The following is a 27,052-nucleotide window of genomic DNA, read 5'->3' as shown; positions in this document are numbered from 1 at the left end:
CTATTTACCAGACAAAGAGCTAAGCACTTTTCATTTATCTAATTTGGTCCTTTGATATAATAAATGAAAAGTGCTTAGTTCTTTGCCTGATAATTTCCCCATTTTTATAATAGAACAGTTCTCAGTCTCTAGTAAGCATCAGAATCACCTAGAGGGCTTTTTAAAATGCAGATTTCTGGGCCCCACCACCACAGTATCCTGATTCAGTAGGTTTGGGATAGGTTCTGAAAATTACATTTCTAGCAAGTTCCCGGATAATGCTGATGCTGCTGATTTAGGAGCTATACTTTGAGAACCACTACGTTAGAAAAGCAAAATAAGCTGCTTCACAACTGTCACACAGCTGGGAAGTGGCACAGATGAGATTTGGTCCCAGGCAGTATCTAGAGTTTACCCATTTAACCCCTGTTCCTACTCCAAACCTATTATTAAATTACCTCTTTCTTAGGTATGTCAAACTCAGTATCTTCATAACTATGTAAGCCTCCAAAACTGGTCCTCTACCCACCAGAGTTTCCTAACTGCCTTTAGTATAGGCTGGAAATTTCCCTCATTACCTTCAAACCCTGCCTTTTCCATATTCAGTCTGTCACCAAGCACTATTGGTTCTTCCTCCACAAAGTTTCCTTACTTATCTACTTTCCCCCATTTGTTGCTCTCGTCAGTCAAGGCCACCATCAGTTCTTACCTGAATTTCTAAAATAGTTTCTTAGCTAGTCACCTTTTTGCCCTCTTTTAATTAATTCATATAATACCAGGATTTTTTTTTAAGGTAAATGAAATTAACACCTTGTTTAAAATCCTTCTATTGCTTTTAGACTATAGGCCAGAATCCTGACCATGACCTGCAGGGCTCTATATGACCTATCTGCACCTGCTTGAGAGGACCAATATATACTCTTCTCTCCTTCATTATGCAAATACGTAATCCTACTGGCTTCTTAGACCAGACCATAAATGCCAGATCCGTTCAGTGATTTGAGGTTTTATAACTATGCACTAGAACCATTACTGGGTGGAATTCCATTGTGTAAGTGTACCACAGTTTCATTTGCCCACCATGGAGTTTTTTGGTTTTTTATTTTTGAATCAAGTATCTGCTTATGTAAAGAGGAAGGATTTCTCTCTTTGTTATTAAAAAAATTTTTTTATCTTGAGTGTTGGGAAGCTAGATCAATAAGTACGGAGTGGTATTATCAAAAATGAATCTTGGGGGACGCCTGGGTGGCTCAGTCGGTTAAGTGTCCGAATTCAACTCAGGTCACGATCTCGCGGTCCGTGAGTTCGAGCCCCGCGTCGGGCTCTGGGCTGATGGCTCAGAGCCTGGAGCCTGTTTCCGATTCTGTGTCTCCCTCTCTCTCTGCCCCTCCCCCGTTCATGCTCTGTCTCTCTCTGTCCCAAAAATAAATAAATGTTGAAAAAAAAAATTTTTTTTAAAAATAAAAAATAAAAAAATAAATAAAAAAAAATTTTTTTTTCAATGTTTATTCTTGAGAGAGACAGCATGAGTGGGGGAGGGGCAGAGAGAGAAGGAGACACAGAATCTGAAGCAGGCTCCAGACGCTGAGCTGTCAGCACGGAGCCTGATGCTGGGCTCGAACTCACAGACTGCAAGATCATGACCTGAATGACCTGAGCCAAAGTTGAAAGCTTAACCGACAAAGCCACACAGATGTCCCCAATTTTTTTAAAGTTTATTGAGAGAGATAGAGGCAGCAGGAGCAGGAGAGGGGCAGAGATGAAAAGAGAGAGAATCCCAAGCAGGTTCTACCTTACATGGGGCTCAAATCCACAAAACTGAGATCATGACCTGAGCTGAAACCGATAATCAGATGCTCAGCTGACTGAGCCATCCAGGAGTGCCAAAAGTGGCATATTTAATGTTTATTTTTGGGGCTCCTGGGTGGCTCATTCAGCTGAGCGTCTGACTTTGGCTCAGGTCATGATTTTGCAATTTGTGAGTTTGAGCCCCACATCTGCTCTGCACTGACAGCTCAAAGCCTGAAGCCTGCTTTGGATATTGTCTCCCTTTCTCTCTGCCCCTCCCCTGCTTGCATTCTGTCCCTCTCTCAAAAATAATAAACATTAAAAAGTTTTTTTTAAGTTTATTTTTGAGAGAGAGTGTGCCTGTGCACACGAGTGGGGGAGGGGCAGAGAGAGAGAGGGAGACAGGATCTGAAGCAAGCTCTGCACTGTGTATGACCTGAGCTGAAGTCGGACACTTAACCAACTGAACCAACCAGGCGCCCAATAAAAGTACCAAGAGGATGCCTTGATTTCAACTTCAGGTCATGATCTCATGGTTCATTAGTTCCAGCCCTGGGTGAGGCTCTGTGCTGAGGACGTGTAGCCTGCTTAGGATGCTGTCTCCCTCAAAATAACATTAAAAAAAGATAATGAATAGAACTATGAGCATTATATTTTGAAGCAAGGAGACCCAAGAAACTGTTTCAGTAATTCACTAATCCAAGAGAATGATGATGTCTGAATTAAGGCAGTGGTAGAGAAACAGAAGGGATGGAACAGATTTAAAAGAAATTAACAGATTGGAACCAAAAGTATTGGTATCATTAGTATGTCATTTACGCTGCCTTTCCACATCCTTTCCATATATCAAGGTTAATTCTAAGGAATTACCTCTTCTCTGAAGCTTTGCCTTACTATTCTAGCTTTAATTGGTCTTTTTCATTTCTGAATCAATACAGAAACCATGTTTTATACACCTAGTACTTGGTACTAGCAGCAGTAGCAGCTGTCATTGGATGCCAGACACCAAAACTCTTAACACTTGGCTTGCATTACCTATATATACCAAATCTGTGATCTAGTTGGAAGCATATGAGGAAACTGAGGTACATGCTCACATAGCCAGTAGCCTAATTCACCCTGTCTCTAAAGCTTATTCATGTTCAGTACAGTGTACTCACTGTTGAGTGTGCACTTGTTCTTGTGGTTGAAAACCATGTCTTAACGATTTTGTACCTTAATAGCATTAAGCATATAGCAGGTATTTAATACTTACAGATATTTTTCTACTTAGTGTTGCATAAGAAACAATACCAAGAAGGGAGTGGTGTTTTGATGATGGCTATGGTATGGTTGTAAATAACCGATTAAAATATCTCCTTTTCAGACCTGGATGGTGCTCTACTCTCAGGGCCAGATTGTGATAGGAATGTGAATACAAATTTATTGGCTGAAGCCAGCTCCAATCAGGATGGAGGTGATGCTGGTAGGTGCAGTAGGATTTTATTAGTAAGAGTATGTTTAAGAGGATTTAAAGATTTGGCATTGTTTGTGTATATGTTTAAGGACCTACTGCAGTTTCTTTACTATCTGTCTGTCTAATCAGTTTATCTATTTATTTTTAAGTAGGCTCCATACCCAGCCAGGCGCCCCTCAGTTTCTTCCCTTAAAGGAGAGTAGCTATGTTTCTGATAATGCTTTGGAAGCCTGGTGAACACAAATAGATGGGTGTTTCTTATTCTTTGTGGGAGGCATTTATTTAGAGATTTTAGAACTCTTAAATATCAGAATAATTAAGTTAATAGAGATGGTGGTTTCCTGCTAGTATATACATGGAATGAGAATGGTAATTATCCAAATGGCTAGTTAATGTATTTTAATTAGCTTTGATATAAAATAATAGTATGATTAGTGATGGCAATACAAAATGTTAATTCTGAATAGTAATATTTCTATCATTTGAACTTTGGGAGAAGTAAAGGCAAAGAATCCATGAATATTCCAGAGAATAGCATGAGTCTAAGTAAATTAGGAGAGGGAAAAGCTTTCTTAACAGAATGCCAAGCTAATAAATACAGAATGATAGAATTGAAAAATAACCCACAGGAAACAATTCAAGATCATCCATGGATGTTAAGCCACTGTTGATGGGCTTATCCCATAATGACTGGGCAAAAGACTGTTGTAATAGCATATTCACATGGTCTCCGTGTTATCCCATAGATTATTTCAGTTACAAAAAAGAAAAGATTTCTTTACAATAAAAAAAACAGAAATAACCTGCCTCTTGCCATAATGCAGTAGCAGGTGCACAACATCACCTATGCCAAAATGTTTAACTCAACTCTGATCATGAGGGAGATATCAGACAAGCCTACAGAAATCTTGCTACTCTGGGTTTTTTAAATGTTAATGCCATGGAAGACCAGCAGAAGAACCACTAGACTCCAGGAGACCAACCAAAAGGCATTATCAGTCTTGATAACATCAGGGTTCTAAAATGAGTAAAGGGGCATTTGGGGAACAGTTGGAAATTTGAATATGTAGTATGGGTTAAATGGTAGTTGGGCAATTTTAAATTTCTTGGATGTGATAAAGGTACTGTGGTTATGTTTGAAAAAGCTCTAGAAGATACATGCTATATTGAGGGGTGAAGTGAATTTCTACACATAAACATTTTCAATGGGGGATGGTCCATATAATCTTTTCAAAAAAAGTAAACCCTTGATTTAAAGCCGTTTCTCTTAGGGGTCATTTTGATCCATGTGCTTTTTATGACTGAGATCAGCCTTTGTCTTAGGATTTGAGTTCAGAAAAACGCTGCTTTCTTCTTAGTTTGCCATTATGGAAAAATGTATCCTGAAGGATATTATTAAACAGTGTGAGCACAGTTTTGAAGTAGATCTTTAATTACCTTAATGATCTTCCAGTGTATTGAATTATAAAGGCAATACCTTTGTCAAACTGCTCATATACTACCTATAAATAGTAATTTCTACTGTTATAAGAATTGGGACAGGTGAAAGAAGTTTGGATTGAGGTTTTCTTAATTTGAATTTTGTATTCTAGATATGGTGTCTCTTGTCTGTTATCCTGGATGTTTATCAGATCTTTAGATTACCTAGAGAAATACAGAATTTCGAGTATTAAAAAGTTTTAATTTTTTTAAGTTCAGTATTTTGAGGAAGTAAAAAATAGTACATGTGTGTTAGCATTCACTAGATACATTTATTCAATAAATAGTTGAAGGGTATATGCTTTGGACATTAGCAATACAAAGGTGAGTAAAACAGGCAAGTTCTTGCTCTCAGCTTTTTGGTACTGATTTCATCAAGAACTACAAGTCAAAGCTCAGGCTTTATGTAGAAGTGTAAAACTGAAAATTGATAGATTTGTGTTCCCAGGCTACCACCCCCCTCCCAGTCTCCACCCCCCCCCCCCACCCCCACACACACGTACACACATGATGTCTCACTTTAGGATTCTGAAAACTTACCCTTGAACAGAAGTACATTATAGTTTAATTATCTAATTGTCAATTCAGAAGTCTTTCCTGACATTAAAAAGGTATAAAGGTATTCCAAGTATAAAACAATTTACATTAATAGAAATGAATTTTTTTTTAAGTTTATTTATTTTGAGAGAGAGGGGCAGAGAATCCCAAGCAGGCTTGTGCTGTCATTGTAGAGCCTGATAATGGGGCTCAAACCCAAGAAAGGAGAGATCGTGACCTGCGCTGAAATCAAGAGTTGGATGGCTCAACCAACTCAGCCTCCCCTGTGCCCCAATAATAGTGAAATTTTAAACACCTTAGAGACCTTTTGCATTGTTGGTTAGTGATACTTTCACTGAAGAAGAAATATTAAGTTATTTTAATTTTTTTTAATGTTTATTTTTGAGAGAGAGAGAGAAGGAGAGCATGAATGGGGGACAGGCAGAGAGAGAGAGGGAGACCACAGAATCCAAAGCAGGTTCCAGGCTCTGAGCTGTCAGCACAGGGCCTGATGGCAGGCCTCAAACTCCTGAACCATGAGATCATGACCTGAGCTGAGGTCGGATGCTTAACCGACTGAGCCAGCCGGGCACCCCAAGTTATTTTAATTTTTAAGAGAAGTAGTATATCTGGCAGGTAGATACAGGAAAATAAATTTTTACAAAGTCCTTTTTAACAAGCATTGTTTTATATAAAGTCCATGGTTTTTGTGGGAGGAAAATTAATTACTGCACAAGTGAGTGAGTATATAGCCTGGAAAGGAGTGTTCAGGCAGAGGAAAGAAGAGTTTAAGTGCAAAGGTCTTGCAGAGGGACCCATTTTCCCATGGAGGAACAGTACGGCTGAAACAGATTGACCAGGGGGAGTCGTTAGAAGCAAGGGCTAGAGTAGGTAAGGCTATGTAAGATTTTGGAAGTCTTTGGTTTTTACTATGAATGAGATATGGGTAGTCCTTGCAGGCTTTTGAGCAGAGCAATGCCAGGCTCTGAATTAAAGTTCTGAAAGAATCTCTAATTGCTGTGTTGAGAGCAAACTGTAAGAGGGCAACATTGTGAGCCTGGATACAAACTCTGATGGCTACTGAAAATAATCCAGAGGCAAGAGTTGATGATTGATTGGATCAGTGTGGCAATAGCTATGGAGAATTCTGGATATGTTTACATTGCCACAGGATTCCTGGATTTAGGGAAATACATACAATATTCAAGAAGGAATCTTGTCCAGGGGTGACTTGGCTGGCTCAGTCGGTGGAGCATGCAACTCTTGATCTCAGGGTTGTAAGTTCATTCAAGCAACCACATTGGGTTTAGAGATTACTTAAAAAATAAAATCTTAAGAAGTAAAAAGGAATCATATCCAAAGGAGGTAATTTTTCTCTTAGCTAGTCTAAAGATCCTCTGGCACAAATTCCTTAAGGGATATTGACTATTCTAATTCTACTTTCTGGATTTAAGGATGGAGTTAGAGAGGTTTTGATGAACTCCCCAAGAGGGCATTCAGTTACCTTGCCCAGTGTGTCTGAAACAACAAACGGGTGTAATAATGCGAGAACCTTGAATTTGTAATTTCCTTGTATTTATTCTTCATTCTTCATCCGTTTTTCTATACTGATTAGTCTTAAAAACAAGATTGTGATTATTTTGGGCACAATAAGGACACTATTCCATTCCACAGCTGGGCTTCAGGGCGATAGTCTCAAATGATATAATAATTAGGAGTAACAATTAAGAGTGCTGTTTTGAATGTTTGAAATACAGTATAAAAGAGCACTTTTCTTGTGGCCTCCATGCAGTATTAAATAGTATTTAGATTTATTTCCCTAAATTTTTCTCTACCTGTGGTTGAATTGTGTTTTAAATTTTAGTTTTTCTATTTCAGATGCCTGCCAATCAGGGTTTTATGATTAGGATAATAAATTATGGAAAAAAGTGCAATAAAGTATGCAGACATGTCAATTTTAGACTAAAATGTAGACATTTTTATTTACCTATTTATATTAAGCTTCTCTATCATAGTGCTCATAAAATATAAATAAATATTTTTTTCTTTTAATTCTAATAAGAGGTGTTTATTACCACCATTATATCAGAATGACTTTTCAATTGTATTAGGTACTTCACATGATTTCAAGTATGGCCTGATGCCTGGCCCTTCAAGTGATTTCAAGTATGGATTGCTACCAGGTACTTCAAATGATTTCAAGTATGGATTGATACCAGGTGCTTCAAACGATTTCAAGTATGGATTATTGCCTGAATCTTGGCCAAAACAAGAAACTTGGGAAAATGGCAAGTATTAGTCATCTAAACATCTACAGATTTTTTTAAATTATTTTTAACAATTAAAAGCTTCCATATTCTGGGTTTTAAAAAAATTGAATAGTATGGTAGCCCTATAATAATCCCTGTTCTCAGGGATAGAGACAAGGTTTTGATAGCAAATTTTCTGTTTAATATATAATTGCTTTTTGTGTGTGTGTGTTTTTGTTTCGTTTTGTTTTGTTTTGTTTTTATTCTCAAAGGTGAATCATCTCTAATCATGAACAAGTTAAAATGCCCTCATTGTAGCTATGTAGCCAAATACAGACGAACACTAAAAAGGCATTTGCTCATTCATACGGGAGTCAGATCATTTAGCTGTGACATTTGTGGAAAACTGTTTACTCGCAGAGAACATGTGAAAAGACATTCCCTGGTAAGTAACTTTAAATATAAATGATCTTTGAGATAAACTATATTCATGTCAGGGAAATTTAAGATATTTTAACACTATTACCTGAAATTTAGGGAAGGTTGATATTAAATAAATTGCCTTAAACAGAGAATGTGATTTATGAACTGAACTTCATACAAAAAAACAAGGTATATATTCACTCATTGTTGAATGGGTGGTTTGAGTGGTTCAAATGCATTATTGTCTGTACTATCCTTATATTGGATTTTTCCCCCCTTCAATTAGGTGCATAAAAAGGATAAAAAATACAAATGTATGGTGTGTAAGAAGATCTTCATGTTAGCAGCCAGTGTTGGAATAAGACATGGATCTCGACGCTATGGTGTTTGTGTAGACTGTGCAGATAAATCACAACCAGGAGGGCAAGAAGGTGTAGATCAGGGACAGGATACAGATTTCCCTCGGGATGAAGAATATGAGGAAAATGAAGTAGGAGAAGCTGACGAAGAGCTGGTTGATGATGGAGAAGATCAGAATGATCCATCTCGATGGGATGAATCAGGAGATGTTTGTATGTCTCTAGATGATTAACTGACCTATACTCCTCAAGGATGCTGCATTTGGACATAATATGAATCGACAATTTGAATTGTTGAACTTGAAGGCTTGCAAAATATGGTACATGCTGGATGGTAGTTATGTTGCTGTGAAAACTGTAGGGTCAAAAAGCCTTATAGCAAAAAAAAATTTTTTTTTTATATTTGCACAGGACTGTACAGCAAACAACCTTGTGGTTGGATTACATGGAGTCCCATCTTCAGTCAGTTATCAAAAATATTTTTTATTTATAGGATATACAGTAACTATTTGGGTCCTATGAATATATATATAGTACGTGTCCTTAAAGAGCTTACATTCATGTGCCACTTTAACATGAATGAAGAAAACCCATTTATGAGACTACAGTGACAGCTGACCCAATTACTCTGTCCATCAAACCACTCAGGCTAGTTTGTACTAGTAGAGTTTTGTTTCTATTTTTATTTTTATTAATTTTATTTTTTTTAATACAGATTTTCAGTGAGGGGCCTTTTCAACCCCATGGGTTCTACCTTTCTGTATTTTTCCATTTTAATTTGCTTCATAACTTAAACCAAGTCTCTTCTAGTCTTAGGTATTATTTCTCAATTTTGTGCTGATGGGCATGTTTATAAGAACTGGAGAGGTAATTTATTGGAATGAACTAACTGACTTCCTCCATTCCCCCTTTCCTTTTTGACATGAATTTTACTACTTTACAAATGAAGAAATGATGTTGCAAAGTTAACATGGCGAAGTTGACAAATACCACTAAAATGATTATGATCTAGAAGTAACTTTCTCCTGCTGCTGTAATCGATAAATGGTTACTATATGACGTTTTCTGACATGGTATTCGGTTTTGGGTATCTGTTACTTTGGCACTATTCTGGTTTGCCTCTTTTTATTTTTGCCAGTGTACTATACCTCAGTCCTATATGAAAAGACAGAAATCTAATCGAAAGAAAAGTCGTCATAGAAACAATAAGGAAAATGATTTGTCTCCTAATTTGACCTCCATGTCCAGTTTGGTTAGCTTGTTATGCAATATAAGTGAAATATCAGGTTTTTATTCCTGTGCCCTTTTTATCATTAAAAATAACACAAAAAGTGCATTCTCTTTTGTTTGATACTTACTGGGATATTGAACGTTTTGAAATTATGATAGATCATTATTTTTTCAATTCCTCAAAGTTACTACATCTTCATATATAGTCTTTCTGGTAGTCATCATGATTCAACAATCTGCAAAAATCTTACAAATAAGATATTGAGAGGCTTTACAATTATTCTGTTAACTAAATTCTTCAGGGTACAAGGGGTGATGTATTAAGTTGAAATTGTCAGATTTATTTAGCCTAATGACAGATGAATTAGCTGATTGTTAAACTCACAGCAGCATTTCACATAATTAATATTAACATGCATGACATTTATCAGGAACATATTGTATATTATATAAGATTGAGGGATATCATATTTTCAGCTTTCTTTTAAATAGAAATTGAGTATATTTTCCTATTTTATATCAGGTCACTAAATTATGCTATTTGTGTGGAAAAAATTGCAAAGTATACTTTGACAGACATAATCCTTTTGGTGCTCCATCTGATCAAAGTTGAAAAGCTGATAGGTTTTTTAAGAGACAAGCTTTCTCATTGTCTCCGACTTCAGTACTATAATGGTTTAATGTTAGACATTGATGTTTTTGCTTGGATAAATCAAAGATATAAAATACAGTTACATGGTTAGATACATCTTTTGTCATCTAAACTTTATTGTAGTTTCTACATAATTGTAAAACTGACATGAATAGTTTGGTTTGATTTTTGTTTAAGACTGAAGAGTACATCTTATTCTCAGTGTTCTAGACAAATGAGTATAATGTAATTCTGGTGGGGTCCAAAGTAGACGTTAGTTGGGCAAAGATACTATGAATGAAAAAGTATTTTAAACGTAAAATGTTCTGCTTTGTGAATATGTAAGTATAGTATAAAGATTTCTTTCATCCCATTATCCCCCTCCTTTAAAATAAACCATAGTTTACAATTGGTAGATCTGTCTATATATAAATATATATTAAAGAGAAAAGATATATATCTGAAAATCACCTAAATCTGCTTTATTAGACTACAGTTCACTTATTGCATAGAAACTGGACTTGGCTTTACATTCTTAATGTACTTTTACTTTTCCTCAAGATATGAACTTACTCTCTTTAAACTGAATTTTCTTTTACTACTTAAATCATTTATGTATATCTGGTAAATTATGACCAAATTTTTGTTAGATTGCATACAGTAAATTGAAATACACACTTGGTACACTACGGGATTGTTGTGCTTTTGTTTTGGTTTTAGTTGGAAACAAGGTTTGATGTAGATGGCTTGTTACTGTTAATTTAAAATATTCTATAATTGTCCATTACTTTTTATGTTGTGTTGTGACAGATTTGGCTATATTTTTAGTCAACTGAAATATGATACTTTAAAAGTTTGTTTTTAGAAAGGTAATCCAAAGGAATAATGTTTATACTCTTGAATATATTAGCCTCAGCCTATATAAAAATTTCTTCTTTAAAGTAAACATTTTACCAGAAACAGAACTGACAGATTTTTCTACTTGCTGACTGCCTAACTTATTTTGTTTCATGATCTCGAGGGACTGCCTTTTCCCTTCTAGGTCTTTTTTTAAAAATAGTTTTAGTACTAAGGTATACTACTGGACTTTTTTTTTTTTTTAAAGTATATTCTTTTTCTGACTTACAGTACAATTTCAGGAAGTTGATAGATAATAAGAACTTATGATTGGTCTCAAGGTGACAATGAAATACTCATAATTTTGTCTGTGGAGCCCTGGCAGAATTATGTGTTATACATTTGCTGAATTTTTCTCTTGTAACTTATATTTTAAATGAGAAGCATATTTTAGAGCTTGTAATTTTAATGAAGAGGAAGAATATAAACTTTCTTTCCTATTTGCTCTAGTAACAGACCCTCTCATATAAATCAAGATCATGTATTATTTCTTAGAATTCTCAGAGACAGTTACTTCCATATGGTCCCTGCATTGTTGTTATTGGCCCTCATTATTCATATTCACTAGATGTTTTGCTAAATTTTAGCACCCCAGCAATTAAGAGCTTAAAAAAAACTGTAGGAAGGGGAAGCTGAACACTAATGAATAGCTTTGAAATTTGAGGGGGGAAGGGAAACACTAGCTGGTTTTGGTAGAGCCATCCTGCTGGAGAAGAGAGAAATGAATGAGTTAATTCATGTAAAGCGCTTAGAACAATGTCTGGTGCATAATAGGAGCCTAATACATCTTAGTTTAATAATAGATGTGAACCAAGAGGAAAGGGGGAGAAAATAGAAAATGAAAGGATCAGGGTTGGGAAATTTATATTCATACAGTACAGTTGTAAAAGGCCTGAAGATGACTGGAGGAGTATAATACGGGGCAAAGTGTGATGGAAGAGGAGTTTTAAAAAATAAATTTAAAAACTTCGGTAAGCTTTATGTATATTTTAAAGATTTTGTCAACATAGAAGAGTTTATTTTTCTGGATAATGATTCAAAAGCTACCATTGTTTTAGTGCCTACATGTGCCCTTGCGCTTTACATTATTTTGTCTAATTCCCTAAGGTGGGTGCTATTGTCTCCATTTTATGGAAGAGAAAAGGCTCCAAGAAATTTGCATAACATAACTTGCCCGATGTGACACAGCTATTAAGTGGTAGAGCTGGGTTTTGACCAGATCTGATTCTGAAGCCCATGTTCTTTTTAGGGGGCTCTATTAACTGCCTCATTAAACTTTTGTAGAATTTCAGTGCTTTAAAAGCAGTTTGTGTATGGAGACATGTTCTCCCCATAAAACATCATACGTTAGGAATTTGAGTGTCTAATCTTTCCTCCCCCTCAAATATCCTTATCAGGCTTTTCCTCCTAATACAGCAGTTTTGTCACCTGACTATAAATAAGACACCTGACCTCAGTGTAGCACATGCTATTAATTGGCTGTGGCATTTTTATTTTTAAAAGGATGGTCTTAAAGTGAAGAACTAGATGCGAACCCCAGTTTTTGTGCCGTTCAGTCACCCAGATCCTTAAACTTAACTATGGTACATAATATATGTGCTTAGAACTAACAGGTGTTTTTTCTTAGTCACTTTAGGATTTAAAATGGAAAGTTTTTTCCTGCTGTATCCCTGCTTTCAAATGAAGCTGAACAGTTCTTAGATAGCTTAAAATGTGTTAGGGATAAGCACACTTTAAAAGATGTTTTCTGGCCCTGAATTTTATGACATTGGGTACTTAATTTGGAGTACACTGGCTATTGAGAACAAAATTTTGGGTTGAGGAGAGGGATGGTTGAGGCCATTATGAAATGGGAGAATCAGCATTTTAAACACTGTAAACATAAAAGAACGCTTTCTTCTGCCTGCTGTTTGTAAAAGCTCTTGGGGAAGATCTTTTACGAAGACCAATTTTTTAAATGTAATTTACCTACCTAGTATAAGTGTCCTAAGACATGTATGTAAACTTCCAAAACTGTTTTGTCTGTGTATTTAGAAAATACACAAGAATCTTTATCAAACCTAAAAATATAAACTTGTGAGCACTAAACTTGCTTCTGGCTTTGTGAATTTTGTTGACTCTGACATTTAATTCAGATTTCTTTGAAAGTGTATTAATTTGGACTATTTGGGGTAGGGGAGCACCTTTGTAAACTTTGACTTATGTATAATTCAGATATCTTTGTACTTAAGGTTTACAAGTTTGAATTACATAATAGGGTTTTTTGGTTTGTATGTTTTTATATGAAGTGCATAAATGACTCAAACTACCTCCTCGTAATGCTTGGAGAGCTGCTTTAATTCATAGATAGCAGTGATTTGTAATCAGCATTTCATCTATCTTTTAATCTTTATTACTTTTGGGATTCTTTACAGGTTTTAGAAAACATTAAAATATTTCCCCTCTAATTTACACGTGTGCATAATTTTGGAAGTGGATTGAAAAGCAAAGGTAAACTACATCCCATATTTACTGCGTATTAGTAGACTAATGAATTACAAGTAAATCTATGTTTTGGGTGTCTGTTAACTTTAATAATATAGAGAAAACATACTTGTTTTATTATTACTTTTTTAGGTATTTGTGGTTGTGGTGTTAGTAATAGAACAAAGGAAATCATAGAGTGACCAGATACAGACTTTACTAATAAAGAAATGAAAGTTTTGTTTGGAGAGGGGTGGCCATGTAACGTGTAAAAGCCTAGTGTCTTAAAATTATAAAAGCCGTCATGTGGCAGAATAATTACATATATTCTGTATGGTTCCAAGAGGTTAAGACTGGGACTATTTGACTCCAGATTAAAAACCAGCTTTTAGTAATTATCCAAAGATGAAATGTAATTGCTTCAGAAAGAAACCAGATGTCCTATTGCTGGAGATATTCTAGAGGAAGTGGAAGATTACCTGATAAGCCTTTTGGCTAAGGTAATAATTGACCAAACATTTCTATCCAAAGGTGTTTTGTTTTTCGCTTAAAAATTTTTGGACCATTGTAGTTAACCAGTTTTTTATCTGGTTTAGCAAGAACATTGATAAGATTATGCGTAAGTATCTCATGACACCAAAAAGGATACAGTGGAAATTAAGAACGATTGGTTTAGCTTTATGGAAAAAATTGCTATTTGAGCTTTTTTTTTTCACTTTGCACATCATCACAGACCAATGTTTGGAAGGTAGTATAGGAAATTAAATTACTGGGTCCTTGGTTAGATGAGAAAATTAAAGGTCCTTCAGGTCTTCGTCTGTGTTGTAACTTTTTCTCAATTTTGAACTAAAGGAAATAAAAAATGAACCACAAGAAATCTATTCAGTTAATTATAGGAATTAAAAAATAGGTTGTATTACTGCATGGTGCCTTTACATGCTATTGATACTTTCTGATTGCCAGCCAGATATTTCTTTTTTCCAACCCAACCAAAGTTTGGCAATAAGTAATTATTAATCTTCCAGGCATAATTTGGTATGTTTTAGAATATTAGTGAAAGATACACAGGAGACAATCATTTCTTAGCACATGTCTGAACAGTCACTCAGCGACACAAAATGTTTCAAGATAATTGCAGAATTTTTAAAAAAGTTTGTTTTGACAGTAAAACACTGTGAGCTGGAAAGGGCAGAGGGAGAGAATCCCAAGCAGGCTCTGCGTGATCAGTGTGCAAAGCTCAATGCAAGGCTCAAACCGACAAACTGAGATTATGACCTGAGCTGAAATCAAGAGTCGGACACTTAACCAACTGAGCCACCCAGGTACCCCAAGTGTATAATTTTTTAGGTTGAAGGAAATTTTTTTAATGTTTATTTTTTAGAGAGAGCACACAAGCAGGGGAGGGGCAAAGAGAGAGGGGGACAGAGGGTCTGAAGCAGGAGGTTCTGTGCTTACAGCAGCAGTTCGAACTCCACACCGTGAGATCGTGACCTGAGCCAAAGTTGGGCACTCAGCCGATTGAGCCACCAGGATCCCCTAGGTTGAAAGAAATTTTGACAGACTGATAACTGATTCCCAGAGAGGTTACAACAATGACTTTGCAGTCAGTTTTGGGATCTAGGATTTGGGAAAACTGAAATTAGAGACTACAAAGTGAACTTTAATTTCTGGCACGCATTCTGAGCTCAAAATTATTTACTAAGTGATTAAAAGACCGTCAGCAAATTTTTTAGGAATTTGCTTGCTACTATCTAATGGCATATAGTTAATAAGCTAATTTTGTTTACAAGTAGTTTGTGTTGCCAAGCACAGGATGTGTGGAATTCCTTTGGACCCTTTCCCACAATACCCCCATAGGTGACCACTATCTGAAGACATAATAACCAAACCCAACTTATAGCAGGTATCATGATAGAAATCTCCGTGCACATAGCCTTTTGATTTTTTTTTTAACCTACACCATCCATATAACTTGGAATAGTTAGTGACAAGATTAAGTATTAGCCATTTGCTGTAAAGTATTTGTTTTAAAATGACTGGCATAGCCCCCACTAACATCTTAAAGTATCTAATATTCTGTGTATGTGAGGAAGATGTGAAAAACCCTATTAGAGTTTATACTTTGATGTAGAGTGCAGCAATGCATCAATAAAGATCATTGAGATCTGATGCTTTTGTTGCTGATGATAAGTTTTATATTTGTAAAGAGACATGTTGTGTAGGCATTTATATTTTGCCATATGAAAGATTGTGTTCATGTGGAAGATGGAGATTAGTAGTTTTGTCACCCTCTCCCCTGTTGATGAGCCATCCACTTGGATTATGGTAAGACCTAGATTCCTAAACTGGGATGTTGGCATTTTCATGGACACATGGGTAATTCTCCAAAGTAGGTTTTACTATGTTAATTTTTAAAGTAATTGCCACCTAAAGGATTAGATCAAATAATTAACTCATTCCAAAGAATCACAGTTCTAGGAACGGAATCCATGTCCAAGAGCTCTAGTCCAAGGAATTATCCTCACCTGTGGCAAGGGAGATTTGAACAACAGCTTTATATATGTTGATGTGGATTTTCTTTTATTGGTAGTCTTAAATTTACCTTCTTTTAGGATTTTGTTACTTCATAGGTCTAAAGATGTTTATTAGAATCCTACATTAGATTTCCGGCAGTTTTTTTGGAGTCTTTCATTCTAAACTTCTGCCCTTATGTGGGTCTTCTGAAGGTAGGTGACTTACTGGCATCCAGCCTGTTTTCTGGCCCTTCTTTCTTTGTTGCTACTGGTGACTTATATATATACTTATATATTCAAAAATGTGAGCTCCCATTTTAGCCTATGGACTCTTCTTTAGTTATATAGATATATATTGAATACCCATTTGTGAGAAAATGGTTACCTGTGATGGATGAGATCACACTATATTCTGTTCTCAATTATTTTTTTTTTCTTAAAAAAAATTTTTTTTTAACGTTTATTTATTTTTGAGACAGAGAGAGACAGAGCATGAGTGGGGGAGGGTCAGAGAGAGGGAGACACAGAATCTGAAACAGGCTCCAGGCTCTGAGCTGTCAGCACAGAGCCTGACGCGGGACTTGAACTCATGGACCACGAGATCATGACCTGAGCTGAAGTCGGCCACTTAACCGACTGAGCCACCCAGGCGCCCCTGTTCTCAATTATTCTACTACAAGCCATTTACAAAGGGAAAAGACTCAAAATTAAGCAGGGAACAAAAAGTCCCTTCACATCAGTGGTTTTAAAAAGCAGGAATGACTGGGAGTTGTGAATAGGTAGGATAACTAAATATATAAAATGGAGCAGATTAAGTTAAGAAAATGCATACATGGCACTTTTTTAAAAAATGTTTATTATTTTTGAGAGAGAGACAGAGTGAGCGGGAGAGGGCAGAGAGAGCGGGAGACACAGAATCCGAAGCAGGCCCCAGGCTCTGAGCTGTCAGCACAGAGCTCGACGCAAGGCTCAAACTCTTGAACCATGAAATCATGACCAGAGCTGAAGTTAGACGTTTAACCCACTGAGCCACCCAGGCACCCCAGAAAATGTATACATGGCACTTTGTATTGTCTCCTTTCATAATAAGGAGAAAGAAAACTTTCTCCTTGAAAATATATCTTAAGGTTACTGCAAAAAAAAAAAGATGTTTCCTGTATAATTTTTGAATGAACTTTAATATTTTTGCCTTAAGTGGCAAACAAAAATGTTTATGTCCGCTATTTATCTTTTTCTGGGATAGGAATGGTTACTCTTTAGGTGTCTCGTAGTTCTATAGGACAAGAAGTATACTGGACAAGTCTATAGGATTAGACAAGCTCTTCTTCAGAAGGTCCATTTATGTACTCTGGGAAACTGAGACCTTAACAGTCTACCTCCTATTTGGGGAAAGGAGGGGATGATGAAGTCTTTGACCTAGAGGAGTTTTCCCTTCTAGTAAAGCAGTTCAGTACACTTGCACACACTTAGGGTTAATGTTCAGTCCACTTATTTTTGGCGTAGGGAAAGAACATCACCTTTTCTCAAAGGATGAAACTGCAAGCTTCTATACTTCTTTCCACTCCAAGTTATTCTTAAGGAAAGTATCCTTATTCAATTTTGATGTGCTCTGTTTTTAGCATAGTATATTTAAACGTCCCTGAAATTAATCTCAATATCAAATATCTGATCAGTGTTCAAAATTCCAAGCTTCTGTCACGTGTGCGCTTATGTATTTTACAGTTTATTTTGTGGCCAGGATTCTAAATTGTAGGAGCCCGCAAGCTTTTTCTGTATATGGCCAGATAGTAAGTATTTTTGACCTTGTGGGCCATAAGGTGTTCAGTCCAACTAGTCAGCTTTGCTGTTGTATCATGAAAGCAGCCATAGACCACATGTAAATGAATAGTGTGGCTGTGTTCTGATAAAGCTTTACTTAACAAAATTAGGGTGCAGTTTGCTGACCCCTGATCTATAAATTCTCCACATCTATCTTCTCTCTCCTTTGTCCTTGCAGTACATACACTGAAGAATCATGTGCCTTCTAAATAGCAATGAATTATTTTCTTTTCAGAATTGCAGACCTGGAGCAGCAACAAGATTTAATGTCCTGGTGGCACCATTTTAGCTGAGAAGGATAAAAACCTTACCATCTTAGCTCTGATTAGACAGTAAGACCTTAATAGGAACAAGAATACATCCAAGTCAGAAATACATTCAGAGTTTTAAGAGAGGAGACTTACTGGCTGATTAAGGTATATACTTTTTATTTTTTTTTTTTAATTCTTTTTCATTTATTTATTTTTGAGAGACAGAGCACAAGTAGGGAGGGGCAGAGAGAGACACACACACAGAATCCGAAGCAGGCTCCCGGCTCTGAGCTGTCAGCACAGAGCCCGACATGGGGCTCAAACCCACAAACTGAGATCATGACCTGAGCCGAAGTCGGATGCTTAACTGACTTACCCAACCAGGCGCCCCAAAATATATACTTTTTAATCTAGGCCCTTTCATTGCCACTTTATCCCATATTAAAAGATTGTTTTTACATCAGCCTCAGCCTTAATCAAGTTATGTACTTGAACATACTATGTACAAAGTACTATGATGTTTATTTTCCACGGCCCTGAGAATGTAAACTATTTGGGAGTCTTTCATTAACTTCTGCATTCATAAAAGATTATGATTAAATTAGACTTGTCAGTCATCTTGGATATAGGTTGAAAATGCTAAGCTTGTGAGTAAATGAGCCAAAGTATCTGAACTGAAAAATACTTTCCATCAAATCCCTTAGGAAATATTCCCAAGACTAAAGACTCACACTGAATCAGAAGACTAAAGACTACCAAATTGAACCAGAAATCTGCCATTGTTTCAAACCTACGAATTCCCCATTGTAAGTCCTACTGAGGCCCTTGTGGTCTTGTGTTTCTCAGTCTCTTGCAATAGTAGGCTATTACTAAATACATGTCAGATGAACCAAGTACTGAATATAATTCTTCATAGTCAGAACTTCCATTTAAAACGCAGTTTCAACATCTAAAATAGTTCTACGAGTTTTTTCTTATTAAGGCTAAAATTAATCAGAACAGAGGTTTGATTCTAACGAATTTAGAAAAAGTTCTGTTGCTCTTCTAATAAGATAACACTCCCCCTTCAGGGGGCACCTGGGTGGCTCAGTCATTTGAGTGCCCGGCTTCGGCTCAGGTCACAATGTCAGTTTGTGGGCTTGAGCCCCATATCGGGGTCTGCTATAGCTCAGAGCCCGGAACCTGCTTAGGATTCTGTGTCTCCCTCTTTCTGTGCCCCTCCCCCACTCGTGTTCTGTCTCTCTAAACATTAAAAAAATTTAAAAATACTGTGCCTTCAGGAGCATGAAATCTATTCAGAAAGGACATATGTAGAAAGTCTGAAAAGAACATAGCCACAGAATTCAGCAGGGGTTGCACTATTCAGTGCACTGCAATCTGGATTGCAAGTTAAATATTTGAACAAAACTATTTTCATAAAGGCCGCTAATGACTAGTTGCTAGATCCTTACCTCTGCAGCATTTGATTCTGTTAATGACTTAATTTCCTTCATACAGCTCTCCTCTTACTTGACCCCATAAGTATTGGTATTCCCTTAATTCTGTGCCGGGCACTCTCCCCATCTTCTTTCACTTGGCGTTCTTCAGTCCCAGATGATCACAATGACAAGCCTGGGTGACTCTCCTCACTGACCTCTCTTTCGAGTTTACAAATAATTAGTTTAAATGACACCACGCATTGTTGTTGGAAACCAAGGATTTTCAATCACAATCCTAATTTGGGTCACAGTTCTTTCATTTCTCTTAAAAGTCTTTATTACGCTGACATTTCACTGTATGGGGTCTCACCATGAGCTGATAGTACATAGCAAAGTCACCATTAGAAAAACTATAATCTTGGTTTTCCAGAGACATTTAATGCATCCAACCATGTTAACGCTATTTGATGAGGTGGTGTCTAGCTGGCTATCATATCAACATGTATATACCTCTGTTAACTAGACAGACCAATAGAATCTTTGAACTGAAAGAACCTTAGACACAATTACACTTGTTTACCCAGCCTCTGATTGATTTCATTCCATAAATACTCCTCTCCAGCTCATCACCTCATATTGCAGTTCATATTAGCTTGAGATGCTTTTCTATTCTCTGAGCCGAATTGAAATCCACTTCTTCCATCTCTTAATGCCGCACAGAAACTCATCCTTCCATGTAACAGTCTATGTAACAGTGGAAATTGGAAGTGGGGGAGTATACTATATTTTAAGAGTGCTTAGGAACTTAGATTTTTCCATTGCTAGAAAACAGAACTGTATGGTTTCATTCCTGTATAACATCAGAAACCCATGTTGTTCATCCTTTTCCCATTTAATGTTTCCCTCTTAAGGCTAAGAATTAAATATTTAATATAAAAAACCAATGCCCAAAAAGATGTTTTAAAGAAAAGCATCCAGAAATATTTCTTAGAAAGTAGAATATTAATTTACTGGCACTTGTGTAGAACACTTAACATAAGATTAAACATGATTCTCCCAAGATAAGATTAAGTTTGCAGCTTGATATAAAAATTTAAATGTTGCTTAATCCTAGGCACTCAAGAATTTCACAATCAACTGATTTTTAAATGCAGTATAATTTTAACATGTATAAATTTAATGATTCAACTCCCTTAAAATGTATTACAAGGAAGATGAGAGTTATTTCCTTGGATTGCATTTTAGATCATATTCTTAAGTGAGAAATATTTCATTTATTAAATTCTTATAAATCTTTAGGTCCTGCAGGCCCAAACTATTCCTCTCCTTAAGCAGCAGGGCACATTTATAATTATGGCTGCTTTTATTTTTATACTTATTTTGAAAAAGACTATGGTTACTGTCCTAGTGCATTTATGTCACTAAGATGGAAAAATGGGAATATTGTCCTTATTGGGTAGCCATTAAGTCTTGAAAATTACCAAATGCTCCTTAGCATAATGTTTTCTCAATGCTTGAACGTTAAAAATAGGAATCAGGAAATTCCATAAAAATAGTTACCAAAAACACATTTTGTAAATTTTATCACATGCTGTTGAGAGTTACCATCCTATCCTTCATCTTTGTCTCAGCAAAAATCCAGGAATAGGAGATATCTAAGAATCCTAGGACATTTTGCCTGTGTAGGTGATGAATGTCACTGCCATTTTCAGCCATTTATGGATATGAGAGAAAAAGGGGATGTTTTTACTCTTCTAAGCATTTATCACTCACATGCCAATTTGTTAAAACTTTGGTTTAACATAAGCAGTTTCTCTATAATATTGTGATTCTAGACCTCAGAACTGCCATTTTTGGGAAACCAGGCATAAATGATGCAGATGTAATATTTTCTGCAAGCAGAAATTTGAATTAGCTTGCTTGCCACTGTAAAAGTGTTTTCGGCAGATTATAAAGGAATTGACTTGAAAAATCTGACTTGAGAATTTTCCCGATATATCATACTGTCATTAATGTCCTTTTTAATAGAATCTTTTTTCTTATATTAGCACTTTTTTCTTATATTAGCAACTGAAACTGAAGATTAATGTACTATATAATTGAATTCCATTGTAATCATTTAAGTATGTTTAGAATATTTTCATTGTGGGATTAGTAATCAGAATATGGTATATATTTAATCCCTTTAGTTTCAGAGTTGGAAGTTTTCCACTGCTTGTAAAAAGTAAAGCTATAACTCATTTATGTGGCTCTCATTCATGGACATTGGAGAAGGGATTTCCATAAGCCTCATGAGGTACACTCCATTGCAAAGAGGATTCCTCGAGAAAAAGTTTTCATGATTTGTAGATGTGATTTAGAAAGCTTTCAGAATAAACTATGGAGTGTCATGAATTTTACATGTTTGAACAGGTAAATTTGGTAATTAAAGAATGTTTTTCTTTAATGTGTTCATTTGGTATATGGGATCATTATTATTATTCAGATCATGTATATTTCTTTAGCTCTATTAGAGACCCTTTGTTTTTTCTTTAGTAAACAGTAATCAAAATTACCATACATGCTGTTGTATTCTACAGTGACTAATTAGCAGAAACTCCTCAAACACGCCAAGGCATTTCTATTTTAAAATCCAACCTTGGGGCACCTGGGTTAAGCGTCTGACTTCAGCTCAGGTCATGACCTCATGGTTGGTGATTTGGGGCCCCGCATAGGGCTCTGTGCTGACAGCTCAGAGCCTGGAACCTGCTTCGGATTCCATCTCCCTCTCTCTCTGCCCCTCCCCTGCTTGCACTCTGTCTCTTTAAAAAGTAAATAAACATTTAAAAAAATTTTTTTAAATAAATAAATCCATCCTTAAAGAGAAAATATACTTTGTAGGATAATTGCTAGTAACAATATTCATTTTTAAATAATCTAGTAAAATTATGTGAAATTGTAAAGGAGTGCATTGTTTAAACATTTTATTTTCCCTTTCTGCATTCATGCTTGACAGGTATTCACACATTGTTTACCTTCATCTCTTTGAGTTCCCTACTTTAGCAGCTCCTTGTTTACTTTTATCTGATCTTTGGCTAATTCTTTCAACTACATCCATCTTTGTTTTAGATATAAATACAAAGCTAAGGATCCACTTCATGCCCAAGCTAACCTGAAGGGAATTTTAATCCTATTTTATTTGCAAAAATAATGTCAATTAAAATTTTTTTTTTATTATAATGGTAACCATCTAAATTTACTGCCTGATTTCCAGTACCTAACTTCCAGGAAAAGTTTCTTCATAATGTATTTCTCTGTACCATAAATTTGACCATTTTGCCCTGACTATGACCTTTCTTATTTAAGCCTAACTGGCTAACAAATGCAGCGCAAACCTCAAAAGAGGAGCATTGTTTTCACTTCTAAATAACCTTCTTCAGGGATTTTTCAAACTGTGCTGTAGGATTGTAGGGGTTCTTTGAAGATGCCTCTCTGGGTATGGGGTTAGCTGGTGCAGAGTAGGTGGGGCCCTGGGCCTTCAGCCAAACCTCTACAACAGCTTCACTTTTGTCTTATTCCTTAGGCTTTCATGGCCTAGTGTTTTTTAAAAAAATTTTAACTGCCAACTTAATCTTAAAGTATTAATGGAAGATCATAGTTAATAGTAGCTTTTATTTATAGAGTGCTTATATGCCAGACCCTGCTTTAAATATTTTCTTTCATGCATTAATCCTTTAAAAACTTGTAAGATGAAGCATTTTTATTATCCTTATTTTACAAATGAGGAAACTGAGGCTTAAGGGAATTAGCCCAAGGGGTTATGGCTACTAGGTGACAGACTTTGGACTCAATCTTGGTGTGCTGATTAATGCCTTAGTTTAAGTCAGGAATGGTAGATACAAGGTCAGTGTGCCACCACCCCACTCTCCCACATTTGAGGGAGACAGAGCCAATGGCTAAAAACTATTTCTCACAGATCACCAACATAGCCTTAGAATCCTCCATGAGGTGCTATGGGGCAGTCATTCCTGATCCTTTGGTGTTGGCATTCAAGATAAGACTTATTTACTTCTCCCCGCTTTAAGGTGAGATATCTGTGACCTCACACTTGTAATTAGGAGGTCTCCCCCAAGTCTAAAAGTGTTGCCAATTGCAGTTTGAATATTGGTAGTCAAAAAACAAATTATCTTTGATCCAGATGTAATTTTTCATGATGAAGCTATTCTATGAATAAATCCCTCACTATATCATCCTCATTCTCACCAGCTTCTAAAAGAGGATTTTTGTTTCTGTATTTATATATTTGTAATCTAAGTTGATCATTATAAACACTATACAATCCTCATAATTACAATAGTTGGGATTTTTAAGCTTCCCTTTGAGTGCCTACTAGAATAAAGACCTAAGGTAATCCGGGCGCCTGGGTGGCGCAGTCGGTTAAGCCTCCGACTTCAGCCAGGTCACGATCTCACGGTCCGTGAGTTCGAGCCCCGCGTCGGGCTCTGGGCTGATGGCTCAGAGCCTGCAGCCTGTTTCCGATTCTGTGTCTCCCTCTCTCTCTGCCCCTCCCCCGTTCATGCTCTGTCTCTCTCTGTCCCAAAAATAAATAAACGTTGGAAAAAAAAAAAAAAAAAGACCTAACGTAATTAATATTCTGAGACCTAATGTTTTAGATGTGGGGTGGAGGTGGACGGAGAGGGTGGAGAACTTATGCTTGGGGGGTAGGTCTGCCAGTTTCCATATTGTAGAGAATTTAGTGGTTTGAATGACCTTCACTATTTCCACTACCAGCATGCCCTGCCCAGGAATGCCATAGCCACAGGACTGGGCAAATGCCCAAACATTTAAAAAAGGAGCGTGCACACACATACACACCCAGCCCCTAGCGGATTTTCCCTTGCTCAAGCCAGGAGGTAACCAGAGTTCCTGTGCTGTGCCCATTCTTACCAGGGAAAGCTGGGTGCAATTAAAGTTTTTCCTGTTATGTGCAAGACTTTTTAAATGACTCATAGTAGTTCCTGTGCTCAAGACAGGGTCAAAAAGGCCCAAGCCTATATTTAGGAACTTTCTGAAATTCCCTGTCTGCTTCAACCAATTTTTTCAATACAGAATGTATGGAGACTTAGTGGCAAGTGATTTATTACTTTCACTACATGAAGAAATCTTAAGTCACTTTTTTGTTGTTGTAAACAGGTATTGAAATCAGATTTTCTTAAATGGATGGAAATTCCTTTTGTGAAATTATTTAACATTAATTCAGCAAACACATTAGTATATTGGAATGATCTTCATATGACCAATATCATAGAACCCATTAAATCCTTGTTCATAAAAATGTTTGAATATACGTCTTAAATGTTCTCTATACAAATAAAAAGTTTCTAAGAGCTATTTCTTATGCATTCTCTTTCCAATTGTAAAATTAGAAATTGCTGACCAGTGTTAAGGGTAACGAATTGTACTAAGTCCAATGACACTTAGTGCTATCTAGTGAATTTCTTTGAAGAGAGTTGAAAGAACCACCTTCTACTGGTGAAGGTGTTGCGAAGTTCTATGTTTGCAGTGTATGGTCCACATGCCTCTTTTCTCCAGGTTTTTGCTTTTGTCAAATGAGAAAATACAACAGCCAATTGTAAGTTGTCCTGTTGGTAGCTGATCAGGACCTCCCGAAAAAGTCAACCAAAGCCAGTGATTCAGTTATATGAAAGAATACTAATTAGGATTGGTAGCACACATGAAGTAGAGATAGAAATGCCCACTAAAGGGGCACCTGGGTGGCTCGGTCGGTTGAGCATCCGACTTCAGCTCAGGTCATGATCTCGGGGTCCGTGAGTTCGAGCCCCACGTCGGGCTCTGTGCTGACAGCTCAGAGCCTGGAGCCTGTTTCAGATTCTGTGTCTCCCTCTCTCTGCCCCTCCCCTGTTCATGCTCTGTCTCTCTCTGTCTCAAAAATAAATAGACGTTAAAAAAAAATTAAAAAAAAAAGAAATGCCCACTAAAGAACTATGTGATGCTAGATAAGATTCTAGAAATGTAATATAAATTAAGATGAGATGGTATCAGGATTATATTAAATGGTGTTTGGTAGCACTTAAGGTTTGGTGAGAAAGGTTTAGTTATGTGTTTCAAAAGCATGCTCCACTTGATAGTTCTAAGTCATTTCATTAAAGCATCTAAGCCTAAACATGAAGTTTTGGTATTTACTTTTTAAGTAAACAACCATACCACTGCAGGTTTCTGATGCTACCACATACTAAGTGCATGAAAAATACTCCACAGAACTAAAAAAGTCCTTTTGAATGTTAATTTACAAACATACATATCAATGGCAGATATCATGCTATATATAGAACATAGTTTTTTTTTTTTCCCTTGACGGTTTAGTAGAATGATTATGATCTAGGTCTAATATAAATGCTAAAAGTTCTTTATCACTAACAACTGAAATTAAAATACTGTAAGATCAGAGTAGTCCCATGTGGTGGATTAAGAGAAGGCCATCACTTATTTGGAAAAGAAAAATCTACAGAAATAAGAGTGACAGATAAAGTTCTTCCTTAAAAACCTATTGTTAAACATTTTTTTTAAACCTTTCAATAAAATTTCAGGTCCATGATTTTTTGTACAACTGTCATCAGGATAGTGCTACCATAATAGCACTTGCCATCAAAATACCATTTACCTGGCAAATATACAAAAGTAATTCAACTAGTTTTCAATGTTTTTTTCTAGAAAACGGATGCCATTATTTTTAAAAACTGTAATGTTCTAAATTGGCAAGTATGAGTTAATTGAAATTTTCGGGACTCCCAGAAGAGGCTCTCTGGAAAGCAATTTGGTAATAATTTTGGTTTCAAGAGTTATTAAAAAATGTGTATCCCCCCCCCCAAATGCACTTCTAGAAAACTGTACCACAGGAGAGGTGATTTTTATACAAGGATATTTTTCAAAGTGTTATTTATAAGAAAGAAAATAGGGGCGCCTGGCTGGCTCAGTCAGTAGAGCATGCAATTCTTGATCTTGGGATTGTGAGTTTGAGCCCCACATTGGGTTTAGAAATTGCTGAAAAATAAAATCATAAAAAGAAAAATAACATTTCCAGTCATGTAGGGATAAATAAACTATGGTAGGTTATCATTATATTAGGTACCCGTTAATATTTTCAAAGAACGTTTGATAATTTAGTGTGTTATCTTGTCTCAATATTAAGACGAGATGGTATCGGGATATAAATTAATATAAAAATTAAGATAAAAAAATGAAACCTAAATAAATACACAAAAATGTTAACTTTTAGGACAATTTATTATTTTTTTACCCTGTACTGTATTTTCCAAATTTTCTTCAATGAACATTTATTTTAATCAGAATATTAAATGAGGGTTGCCTAGGTGGCTCAGTAAGTTAAGCGTCCAACTCTTGATTTTGGCTCAGGTCATGATCTCATGGTTTGTGGGATCAAGCCCTGCATGGGGCTCTACATTGACAGCAGGGAGTCTGCTTGGGATTCTCTTCCTCCCTGCCCCTCCTCACCCTCAAAGTAAATAAACATTAAAAAGAAACAAAACTATATGATAAATAT

At 36.2% G+C, this 27,052-nt stretch overlaps 1 protein-coding gene across 3 annotated transcripts in view; it reads left to right on the top strand.

The window, feature by feature from the left end:
* Positions 1–13,120, top strand: part of ZBTB10 (zinc finger and BTB domain containing 10) — a 37,857-nt gene extending 24,737 nt beyond the window's left edge. Inside the window, exons 3-6 of one of the 3 annotated variants that reach the window (XM_040487524.1) lie at positions 3,134–3,232; positions 7,351–7,422; positions 7,761–7,933; positions 8,198–13,120. In XM_040487524.1, coding sequence (XP_040343458.1) covers positions 3,134–3,232; positions 7,351–7,422; positions 7,761–7,933; positions 8,198–8,503 — 650 coding nt within the window. In that variant the 3' untranslated portion in view covers positions 8,504–13,120. Of the gene's footprint in view, positions 1–3,133; positions 3,233–7,350; positions 7,528–7,760; positions 7,934–8,197 lie in introns of all 3 variants that reach the window. The other 2 variants (XM_040487523.1, XM_040487525.1) reach the window with 2 other exon arrangements.
* Positions 13,121–27,052: the final 13,932 nt, after the last annotated feature.

Source organism: Herpailurus yagouaroundi, unplaced genomic scaffold (assembly GCF_014898765.1).
Source record: "Herpailurus yagouaroundi ecotype Mexico unplaced genomic scaffold, PumYag 165, whole genome shotgun sequence".
Taxonomy (NCBI): Eukaryota; Metazoa; Chordata; class Mammalia; order Carnivora; family Felidae; genus Herpailurus; species Herpailurus yagouaroundi.
This window is presented reverse-complemented; position numbering and strand designations above follow the sequence as displayed.